Here is a 12,077-nt window from a genome sequence, read left to right as displayed (position 1 = left end):
AACAGAATAGAGAACCCAGAAATGGACCCACAAACGTATGGCCAACTAATCTTTGACAAAGCAGGAAAGAATATTCAATGGAATAAAGACAGTCTCTTCAGCAAGTGGTGCTGGGAAAACTGGACAGCGACATGCAGAAAAAGGAACCTGGACCACTTTCTTACACCCTACACAAAAATAAAGTCAAAATGGATGAAAGACCTAAACATAAGACAGGAAGTCATCAAAATCCTAGGCGAGAAAGCAGGCAAAAACCTCTTTGACCTCGGCTACAGCAACTTATCTAACACGTGTCCAGAGGCAAGGGAAACAAAAGCAAAAATGAATTACTGGGACCTCATCAAAGTAAAAAGCTTCTGCACAGCGAAGGAAACAATCAACTAAACTAAAAGGCAACTGACAGAATGGGAGAAGATATTTGCAAATGACATATCAGATAAAGGGTTAGTATCCAAAATCTATAAAGAACTTCTCAAATCAACGCCCCCAAAACAAATAATCAGGTGAAGAAATGGGCAAAAGGCATGAATAGACACTTCTCCAAAGAAGACATCCAGATGGCCAACTGACACACAAAAAGATGCTCAACATCACTCATCATCAGGGAAATACAAATCAAAACCATAATAAGATACCACCTCACACCTGTCAGAATGGCTACAACTCCAGGCAACAACAGATGTTGATGAGGATGCAGAGAGAGATGATCTCTTTTGCACTGCTGGTGGGAATGCAAACTGGTGCAACCACTCTGGAAAACAGTATGGAGGTTCTTCAAAAAATTAAAAATAGAACTACCCTACGACACAGCAATTGCACTACCAGGTATTTATCCATGGCATACAGGTGTGCTGTTTCGAAGGGACACATGCACCCCAATGTTTACAGCAGCACTATCAACAATAGCCAAAGTATGGAAAGAGCCCAAATGTCCATCAATGAATGAGTAGATAAAGAAGATGTGGTATATATATACAATGGAGTATTACTCGGCAACCAAAAAGAATTAAATCTTGCCATTTGCAGCAATGTGTATGGAACTAAAGGGTATTATACTAAGTGAAATTGGCCGGAGAAAGATAAATATCATAAGACTCAACTCATATGATGACTTTAAGATATAAAACAGATGAACATAAGGGAAGGGAAGCAAAAATAACATAAAAACAGAGAGGGGGACAAAACATAAGAGACTCTTAAATACAGAAAACAAACAAAGGGTTGCTGGAAGGGTTGTGGGAGGGGCGATGGGTTCAGTGGGTAAGGGGCTTAAGGAATCTACTCCTGAAATCACTGTAGCACCATGTGCTAACTAACTTGGATGTAAATTATAAAAAATAAATAAATTATAGAAAAAATGAAATATTCCTATTAAGAAAAAAAAGAAGAAACAGTTCAAGGGCACCTGGCTGGCTCAGTCAGTGGAGCATGGGACTTTGATCTCAGGGTCAGTGGTTCAAGCCCCAAGTTGGGCATGAAACCTATTTAAAATAAAGATTTGGGGAGGGTGGGTGATGGGTACTGAGGAGGGCACCTGTTGGGATGAGCACTGGGTGTTGTATGGAAACCAATTTGACAATAAATTTCATATATTGAAAAAAAAATAAATAAAATAAAGATTTAAAAAAAAGAAGAAGAAACAGGCCAAACATCCAGAATGTGAGATGTTCTACAGAACACTGACCTAGACTTGTTAAAGGATTCAATGTTGGGAAGAATAGAGAGAAAAGATCAGGGAACAGTTATAGGTTGAGAGAGTATAAAAAACCTGTAATAATGCATGACCATTAGTTGGATCCTATTTTAAAAAAAAACAATAGCTATAAAGTACAGTTTTGGAACAAATGAATATTCTTCAGTTTAGACTGTATATTGCATGATATTCTGCATTAGTATTATATTTTTACCTATGATAACAGTGATGCAGTTGTATAAAAGAATGTTTATATTTTGAGAAGATGCAGGCTACACACTGAAATACTTGGGATAAAAGTGTCATAATATCTGCAACCTACTTTTCAGTAGTTTGGCAAAAGAGAGCTGTATGTGTATAGAGATTTGAGGAGTGTGAACAAGGCTAATGGTTAGTCACAGGGTATACAGGTGTTCATTGTACCACTTTTTCAACTTTTCTATGGATTTGAAATTTTTCAAAATAAAGAAATTTACTTTTTCCTTCTTTTTAATTCAAAAAGTATAATTTTAGTGAAGAAGTATATCTTTCTACTTTGTTAGAGAGAGTAAGAACATTGGAGAGTATAGCTGTTCTTCAATGAAGTTTCAATTTTTACTGTATTTTGTTAATTTTGATGATTCAACCATGTCACATGGCTAAGACTGAGTTTCTAAGGTTTCTGGCTTGTATTTCAAAGGCACAAGAATGAATGCTGCACTTCCAAGGCAATTTCTTTAACTTTTTGATTCCTTTCGACTATTACTGCTGTCATCTGATATTAGTTCTCCGTTTGAGATTTTCCTTTAAGTGAAATTATAATGTTAGAGTTTTGTCCCGCTCAACATTTTCATTTCAAACTATAATACATCAAATGATAATATGTGTATCAAGCCTGTAACTTAAAAACTAGAAAGAATTCATGATATGCTGGAGTGAATTGGTCACCAAAATAAGTTAGATAAAAGTTAACAGAAATAAAGTGCCAAATTTAGGTTCAATAGATCATTATTTAATACAAGGAGCCTTGGATAAATAGCAGTACTTTATTTTCAAAAAATGATTCTAGATTTACTGGGGGGAAAATAAAATTACACATTTATTAGAGAGAGCATCTGTGAACTACTGAAGAGCAAAAAAGAACCTATATTCAAAGAAGATAAGAGAAAGAAGTGTGTGCTCACTGACAGAATAGTGTAATGGTATTACCATTCACTAAATTCTGTTACAGAATTTAGAAGACAGAAATAAGTTGAGAATGTTCTATAAGGATATGCTCTACAAGACCAGAAGTCATAGCAATATTTGTATTACAGAAATTAGGCTGGAGTTGCAAAGAAAAATTTTAAGCACCTGTAACATTTTAGGATATTCTAAGAAAGGGATCAGCAAACTATAGTCCTCAATCCAAACCCAGCCTATCACCTGTTTCTAGATCACCAGTGAACTAAGAATAGTTGTTACTATTTGAACATATTTGTGAGTACTTGTGATCAACTTAATAGAAAACATTAACTTTTGGGGCGCCTGGGTGGCTTAGTCGGTTAAGCGTGCAACTTCATTTCAGGTCATGATCTCACGGTTCATGAGTTCGAGCCCCGCATCAGGTTCTGTGCTGACAGCTCAGAGCCTGGAGTCTGCTTTGGATTCTGTGTTTCCCTCTCTCTCTGCCCTCCCCCACTCACACGCTGTCTCTCTTTCTCTCAAAAATAAACATTAGAAAAAAATTTTTTTAAAAGAAAACATTAACTTTTAACTCTGTTAAGCAAAATGCCACCCCTGAAATCTATTCCTCATTGATTTGTATTACAAAAAGATTTTACTCATTTATTATAAATTTCATTACCAAATTTTTTTGTGAGAATTTGTTTTCTTTCTTGTTATCTAAGTACCTGTATCTTTGATTTTGCCTCTTGTTCTGCAAAGCCTAAAATATTTACCATCAGGACCTTTACAGAAAAAGTTTGCCAACCTCTGTTCTCTCAAACATTGTAGACAGAGTTAGTGGAGACCACCCAGGACTCATCAGACCAATAAACTAAAACTAACCTTCCTAGTGAGGAAAAGTTGGTGGTGAACCAGGCTGAAGTTCCTACAATTTACTCAAAGTGAATACCGCCTGTCCATTACATATTTCTTCACTTTACTAGAGAATCCAACTGTATTTTTAAAGATGGTATACTTATTGAATTATTCTCAAAATATCTTATTTTTAAAATGCTAAATCTAGGATCTCAGTCAAGTACTGTTTATGGACAGAACATCTGAATTTAGATGCACCTTAATGAGCCTCAATCACAAGGACATAATCAAAGCCAAAAGTAAGTCCTTTTTTAAAAGCAATTTGGACACAGTGACAGAATGTATAGCAAGACCACATCTAACCATTAACTCAAAGATCCTGAATCTATCTGGAAGATAGCCAAGAACCTGGAAGAAGCAGAAGTTTGAGAAATCCAAATGTGGCAATCTATGCACTGAAACACGTGCATTTGACTAATAAGACAGATTGTTAGCCCTAGTCATAGCTTCCATATTCTAACTACACATAGTTCTATTAAGCTTAGATATGGTTTTCAAAATAGCAGCAAACAAGAAGTCTGAAAATAAAGTTGGGAGAAGAGAGGTTGCTGACAGAAACAAAAACAAAAGTTGTCAAAAGATAATAAAAACATTATGGGGAATAGTCAGCCACCAACAGAATAGGCAGAAAAACTAAAAAGTAAACAGAAAACATTAAAAGTGTAGCAAGTGCAGAATAAATTGATAAGAAAGTGTAAGAAAGTAGTGTAGAAGAAAAAAACTAATATAGAAGCAAATAGTCCAAAATGTCTCAATAGGCCCTGAGGACATCACTCTATTATGACACATTTCAACATTGATAATAATTGTATTGATCTCAATTTAAAATATAGGTAATCTGCAATGCCTATATTCCGTTTAGTAAACTGGGGACCAGAGAGATACACTGTCCAGAGTTTCAAACAAAGTGGTTAAAATAAATGTTTGGTGCTTTAGAGACAAATGAGCAAAAATTAACATGGTGGTTGACAGCTTAACTGTGCATTAATTTACTTGATAAATTAGGCTTCAAACATAATGATACTTAATTCCATTTTCTTAAAAACAAAAATTCTTAATTGCGGAGTAAGAGACAAACTGTAACAATTCTAAATTGCTGTCCATAAACTAGGATTAAAATAACTGGAAATAATAAAGGGCGACCTAAGAGAGGTATCTTCAAGCATCGATTAAAACCCTCATTTCGGAACTTCTGGGAGACGTGTAAAGTGATGAGTTCTGTAGAGGAATGCAGAATGTAGACACTTAAAGGCTGCAACACTGTTGGAATGAAGGCAGTTTGAGTTTCTCTGACAGCTTCACCAGAACCCTCTGGCTCACCGCGGACCTCTTTTCTCAGGCGCAGGAGCACATCTCCCTGTCTCACCCGACCGGCCGCAGCCTCCCGCCGCCCTGAGACCCATCTTTCCGTTCCGTAAGGCTGACGCCAGGAAAGAGGCCAGTCCCAATAGCGCAGGAAGATAAGGGGGCTTTCTCCCAACATCCGCTCACCTGCTTCCGGGTGTGCGGTCGCCTAAGAGCGGCTCCTGCTCCGTGTCGATCCCCGGACTCGCCATAGTTACATCGCCTACGAGGCGGAGGCCTACTCTCGCGACACCTCCTGCTCCCCTCCCTTCTCACTTGGCCAAAGCTGTCAAAAGAAGCCGGCAAGTGCGCGTGCGCGCCCACCAACTAGAAGTGGGTGGAGCGCCCCGAGGTCAGTGACTGAGTCACGGCGTAGTCTGGACCCGGCAGGGCGGGAAGAGGTCAGGGGCGGGGCCCTGTGTCCTAGCTTTCTAACGTCCATCGGTACCTCGTTGCCTCCCAGGACTTCGTGGGGAACAGCGGGGGAGGGGTTAAGGGCGTGGCTAAACGGCTACCCCGCCCCGGGCTCGTCCCTCTCTGTAGGCTTCGCTTTCTGCGCCCCCTTGCTCCTACGTGCCTGGAGAGGTTGCAGTCGCTGCAGTTGGGGCTCCGACCGAAGGCAAGTCCTGGGAGCCCCGGAAGGACAGTGCCGGGAGGCTCGGCCAGCTGGACAGCAGGCGCCCTAAGAACGGCCATTGGGTAAGTAGCCGGTCCAGGCCGCACTCCCCCAGCCTTCAGCACTGCGTACGTGCCAGGAGGCAGGGACTGGGGGCGCAGGGCTTGGCCGGAGACGCGGGGGCGCGCTCTGGCCGACCCGGGTGAGTTAGGCTGGCAGGCGGTCCCTTTACCCCTATGGAGGGTGGAATTGTCTCGGTGCTGTTGTTTTCTCGCTCCGCTAACTACAAAGGCATCTTACCGGTAGTGCCTTGTTTGGGCCTGGATGGTGGTTCTGAAGGTGGGGACCCTCAAATCGGCATCTTACTGCTGCCTTTGCCGACTGGGGGATTCAGTCAAGCACGATGCCACTCAGCAGACCCTGCCGCTGTAACCTACGGGTTAGAAAAGGCACAGCACCAGTTTAGCGGTGACCAGCTCCTTTCATAATAAAGATGACATTTTTCGAAAATATGGGGTTTTTTCCCCAGTAGATTTTGATGCTCTCTTTCCTTGTACTTACATATTAGCATCTTACAAGTAGGCTTCTGAGCTAATTAGTACCAGTAGTCATTATATGTCATAATTATTGTTTTGTTAGTGCCAATACATTCTCATGTGATTTCATTTGATAACAACTGTCCTATGAGATAGATAAAACAGACACATTTATATTTCACAGAGAACTAAGGTTCAGACAAGTTGATAACTTACTCAGAGTCACTTGGTGTAAAAGTGGCAGAATTGGGATTCAATTCGATTCTTTCAACCAATATTTATAAGCAGTTACCCTATGCCAGGCCCTATATTAGTTATATGTTGTGTGGTAAATGCCATCAGTTCTAACCTTTGTCTTTTTTGTGACCTTCTTGTGTTTATCCTGTCAGGCACATGAACAGCTAGACTCGAAATGTGTTTTCTGTTAGTTCAGAATTATTTTCTGAATCCAGACTTGACTCTTTGTGCTTGGATTCAGTCTTGCAAATTTGTCTAACAGCTCACAAAAACTTACCAGATTCCTATGACTGGTTCCAAAAAAGTACATAGGTGAAAACAAAAAAATAGGTTAGGTTTCTTTTGTTTTGTTTTGTTTTGTTTTTGCCATAATGTTGCTTTAATGTATCATTGACTTTTTTTTGAAACCCTGAAGTCTAGTAGTCTAGCACAGTGTGTGTGTGTGTGTTTCACATGGGACTTTTTTAACTAGTACTGCACCAAGCAGAATGATTGCTAAATAAATACATGTTGAGTGAGTGATTATTGAATTACCTCATTTAATCCCTACAACAATTCTCTGAGTTGGGATTATGTCAAGCATACAAGGAAATTGAAAGCATGGAGAATAATTAATTTGCCTAGGATCATACGTTAATAAGTAACAGAGCTAGAATCCAAGAAACACAGGACTCCTGAGTGTAAAGCCTGTGCTTTTTTTCATCAGCAGCCTTCCTATGAAAATATTTTTAAGAAGAATCTTTTCCTATGTCTCTTAAAATATATCAAAACAGTTGATCAACTTTTATATAAATTGAACAATTTGCTATGTGTGTATAGTAGGCCAGATACTAGTCCCCTTTTATAGGTTAAGGTGGCTTACTCAAGGTCACATAGCTAGTGAAGGAACCCAGGTCTTCTGACACTGCTATTTTCCATTGCTACCTCCAAGTGATGACTTTAGACCACAAAAGTACATGGAATGACTATGTGTAAAACAAGTGAAATCTAAATAAGCTCTGTGTATTATACCATAGGGGAAAAGAAAGAAAGAAAGAAAGAAAACCATTTCTTAGGAACAGTGTACCCAAACAAAGTAAATATTTAAAAAACCTTTTAAAAATCTTAATTACTTTCTTTAATGCCCATGGAAAAGAAGAACTAAGTTTGAAAAGAGATTAGATTATTTGCTGAATGTTTCACATAAGGATATGAGACAATCCACCAGTTATATTTCCTTAGATGACTGCTTAAAATAGATAGCCACCCCTCAAAATGAACAGATAAACTTCCTATTTATGGATTAACTTTGTGAGGATAAAAATCCAGGAAAAATTAGGATTGCATTGTTTAAATGCTTAACTATTAGAGTGATAGATAAAAGTACTATATGGTATATAGACTCTGAGTGCCACTTTAGCAATAGTGCTCATTTCTAGGAAAGACTTTTCATTCTTCTGCACTGTAGTAGAACTACTTTTGTTGAAGTGTGTTTTTGTAGAAGTACTTTGATGTTTCCTTTTGTGTTGGCTTTATAAAACTATAGATAACATTTGTATCAGTTTGGCTTTATACATACTTAAAAAAAAATGGGTCCTGTCTCTGCAGAAACTCACTGGTGTCAATCCAGCCTGACATAAAGTCTTTAAGTATCAGATGTGCCTCTAGATGATGCCTCCTTTTGGTGAATTGGACTTATTGCTACTCTGGACTTTATTTGTTCATGGCATTGGATACCAGTTAGCCCTGTTTAGAAGACTTATGTTTTAGAATGTCCCAGAAATCAATATTAATATTGTTCTTGGAACTGAAACTGGACTTAAGAGGTTCTGTGTAACCCTAATCTCCATAACCAAATTTATAGCAGGCTTTGTGTGTTCTTGATTTGCTTTCTGTAGCTTACTGGCAGGTTAATATAGCAAGGAGTATGCTGGTTCCAGATTTGGAGCGCTGACTGTTAAGGCCTATATTATATGGAATGAAAGTGATTTGGAAAGCTTTTCTGCTATAGGGTTGAAAATTAGAAATGACTAAATGACTTAGACATCTAATAAACATTGTACTTTAGAAAATATTTGAAGAGTTTATTGTTCTCAGGTCTTTTCCTGCTTCCCTTGAACTTACTTTTGTATATTTGCCTTTGTTTACCAACTAAGAAAGAATATTGTATAGAAAAATGGGATGTCTAATGAGCAGTTTAGTACTTTTCTCCTTATTGTAAAATTTGAGTATTGGAATTTTGCTTTTTTAAAAAAAATGCCTATTTAGTTTTGAGAGAGATAGCACGTGTGAGCAGGTGAGGGGCAGAGAGAGGGCGACAGAGGATCTGAAGCAGTCAGCCCAACATGAGGCTCGAGCTCATGAACCCACCAGCTCATGACCTGAGCTGAAGTTGGATGCTCAACCAACTGAGCCACCCAGGCCCCTGCTTTTTTTTTTTTTTTTTTTTAATACTAACGGGGAATCTGCTAATTGCTGTTTATGCCACGGATGCTAGAAAGGAAGACATCAACCCCATCCTTTTCCCCCACTATAGAGAAAATAAATGGTCTGTGATGATGTTATGTTACATGGCAAAGTTGATGGGATGACACTCCTATGGTTACATTAGGTTTTATTTTAGATTCCATCTTGCTAGCACATTCTCACTCTCCTGTTGGCCTTGAAGAAGTAAGCTGCCCTTTTGTGAACTCCTATGGAAGACAGCCGTATTGTAGGGAACCATAGATAGCCCTTCGGAACTGAGGTTGGCCTCTGGCTAACAAACAGCAAAATATCGAAACTCTTAGGCTGATAGCTGCAAACAAATCAATTCTGCCAACAACCTGAGTGAGCTTGGAAGCAGGTTCTTCTCCATTCAAGCTTCCAGAAGAGAACAGAGCCCAACTGACATTTTAATGGAAGCTAGATGAGACCTGGAAGCAGAAAACCCAGGTAGGCTGGGTTCTCTGAAACTAATCCTCAAGATGGGGGAAGTGAGAAGTTGGGGAAAACCAATTAAAGTGATTTGTTATTCAAATTATTCTATTTAAAGTGGCACCTGGGTGGCTCAGGTTGAGGTCCTGATCTCACATTGCTGAGGTCCAGTCCCAGTCCTGCATCGGGTTCTGCGTTGACAGTACAGAACCTGCTTGGAATTCCCACTCCCTCTCTCTTCCCCTACCCTGCTTGTGCTCACTCACTCTCTCTCAAAATAAATAAATGAACATTAAAAAAATTATTCTATTTAAAGGCCTTAGTGAGGTCTTCAAATATTTAAATTATGCAATGGCATATTGTTGAAGAGAATAAATAATACACGCTTTAAGTTCTGTTCTTAGACAATAGGATAATGAACTACTTATCCTTACTGAGAAAGTTATCAAGAGGGAAAGAAATTATCAATTTACTTCTGAAAAATTTTATAGAGAGACTGTCAACTCCAATTTCTACATTTTTTCCCAGTTTTTTTATTGTGGTAAAATCATCATATAAAATGATTTATGTGTGGTACACATCATATAAAATTTACCATCTTAACCGTTTTTAAGTGTACATTCAGTGGTATTAAGTTCAGTCATACTGTTGTGCAAACAGTACCACCATCCATATATAGAATTCTTCATCTTACAAAACTGAAACTCTCTATACATTATACAATATTCCTGGCCCCCTTCCCTGTCCCCCCCAGCCTCTGGTAACTACCATTCCCCTTTCTATTTATGAATCTGGCTGCTCTATGTACCTCACAAAAGTAGAATCATTCAGTATTTGTCTTTTTGTGACTGGCTTGTTTCACCTAGCCAAGGTGAATGTAATGTAATGTCCTCAAAGTCCTCCATGTTGTAGCATGTTAGAATTCCATTCCTTCCTAAGGCTGCATAATATTCCATTGTATGTATACACCACATTTTGTTTATCCATTCATCATTGGTGGTCACCAATGATGGTGGTGGGTTTTTTCCATCTGTTAGCTACTAAACTATAAATTTTAAGAAAGCAGACACAACATGGCTAATTAAATAATTAGTGTTTGTTTTAGATGGAATACTGATTTTAGGAGTACCTTGTGACATATTTAATTATTTTAAAATCAATATTTATGTTGTGCCTGGGTGGCTCAGTCAGTTAAGTGTTCAACTTCAGATCAGGTCAAGACCTCACGGTTCATGAATTTGAGCCCCACGTCAGGCTCTGTGCTGACAGCTTGGAGTCTGGAGTCTGCTTCAGATTCTGTGTCTCCTCTCTCTGCCTCTCTCCCGCTCGTTCTCTTTCTCTCTCTCTCTCTCAAAAATAAATAAACATAAAAAAAAGATCCCTTCCAAAAAATAAAAATCAGTATTTACATTTTATTTATATCATTTTATAAGATTGGACAATTTATGGTTTTAATACAGTATTTTATAGTTGTATCTTTGCATTTGTGACGTTATTGTGACATTTGTGAGATATCTATGATTTATTTGATTTTCTAGCCCAGGAGTCACCAAACTATGGCTTATGGGCCAACCTGCCTGCTTTTGTATAGCCCATGAACTATGAATAGTTTGTACAGATAAAGGCTAGTGCTCAATTTAGTGATGGGGCATTAACATTGAACCCACTTTAAACAAAATCCCAAGAAAAAAAAATTCAGTCTTTTCATTAATAGACATATATTATAAAAGATTACCTATTATTATCATATTTTGAATTTCCTCAGTAAAATTTTGTGAATATTAGTTTTCTTTTTTGTGATTTTGTATACCTACATAATACCTTTGAGTTCACCTCTTAGCTAGCAAAGTCTATAATATTTACTATCTAACTCTTTATAGAAAAGTTTGCAGGATCTCTCCTCTGTTCTATATGTAACATTGTTCTTTTGAGATACTATTTGTAAACATGTTACAACAGAAACTAAGATTTTATGTTTATATCGTTTATTTAATATTTTTCCATGCAGGGGGCACCTGGATGGCTCAGTTGGTTAAGTGTGTAACCATTGATACTGGCTTAGGTCATGATCTCACAGTCATTGGACTGAGGCCCATGTCCCACTCCATGCTGATCATGGAACCTGCTTGGGAATCTATCCCGCTCTCTGTGTCCCCCCACACCCCCAGGAAATAAATAAACATTAAAAAAAAATACTGTAAAACCTTGGGTTGTGAGTAACTTGTTCTGCGAGCGTTCCAGAAGACAAACATTTCCAATAAATTTTAACTTGATAAACAACCGATGTCTTGCAATGTGAGTAGTATGTGATGCCAAATGTCACATGGTCACAACTGAGCCAATGGTTCTTGAAATTCGCTTCGATATACAAGTGCTTTGGATTATAAGCATGTTTCTGGAATGAAATCATGCTCACAAACCAAGTTTTTACTGTATGTTTTTCCATGCAGAATTCTATAAGGTATCATTTTGTAATTGGATATATTTAGTACAATTTTTTTTTAATATTCTTTAGGTTTTTTTTTTTTTTCATTTTCAGATAAATATTCTGTCCAAACTAGGTGTACTATTAAAGATATGTCAAGGGGCGCCTGGGTGGCTCAGTCGGTTAAAGCATCTGACTCCTGATTTCAGCTCAGGTCATGATCCACAGTTTGTGAGTTCAAGCCCCACGTTAGGCTCAGTGCTGAAGGTG

The 12,077-nt window shown here is 38.3% G+C and overlaps 2 protein-coding genes across 7 annotated transcripts in view; one reads left to right on the top strand and one right to left on the bottom strand.

The window, feature by feature from the left end:
- Nucleotides 1–5,433, bottom strand: part of MFSD8 (major facilitator superfamily domain containing 8) — a 69,999-nt gene extending 64,566 nt beyond the window's left edge. For all 3 annotated transcript variants that reach the window (XR_006201722.1, XM_042935535.1, XM_042935534.1), the window contains exon 1: nt 5,246–5,433. Coding sequence is in view for 1 of the 3 variants with exons in the window: in XM_042935534.1 (XP_042791468.1) it covers nt 5,246–5,310 (65 nt within the window). In the remaining 2 variants the exon portion in view is untranslated. The remainder of the gene's footprint in view (nt 1–5,245) is intronic.
- ABHD18 (abhydrolase domain containing 18) overlaps nt 5,434–12,077 on the top strand; it is a 49,939-nt gene continuing 43,295 nt past the window's right edge. For 2 of the 4 annotated variants that reach the window (XM_042935539.1, XM_042935536.1), the window contains exon 1: nt 5,539–5,797. The gene's annotated coding sequence lies outside the window, so the exon portion shown is untranslated. Of the gene's footprint in view, nt 5,451–5,483; nt 5,500–5,538; nt 5,798–12,077 lie in introns of those variants that run through there. The other 2 variants (XM_042935537.1, XM_042935538.1) reach the window with 2 other exon arrangements.

Source organism: Panthera leo, chromosome B1 (assembly GCF_018350215.1).
Source record: "Panthera leo isolate Ple1 chromosome B1, P.leo_Ple1_pat1.1, whole genome shotgun sequence".
Lineage (NCBI taxonomy): Eukaryota > Metazoa > Chordata > Mammalia > Carnivora > Felidae > Panthera > Panthera leo.
Note: the sequence above shows the minus strand (reverse complement) of the source record. Positions and strands in the feature narration are given on the sequence as shown.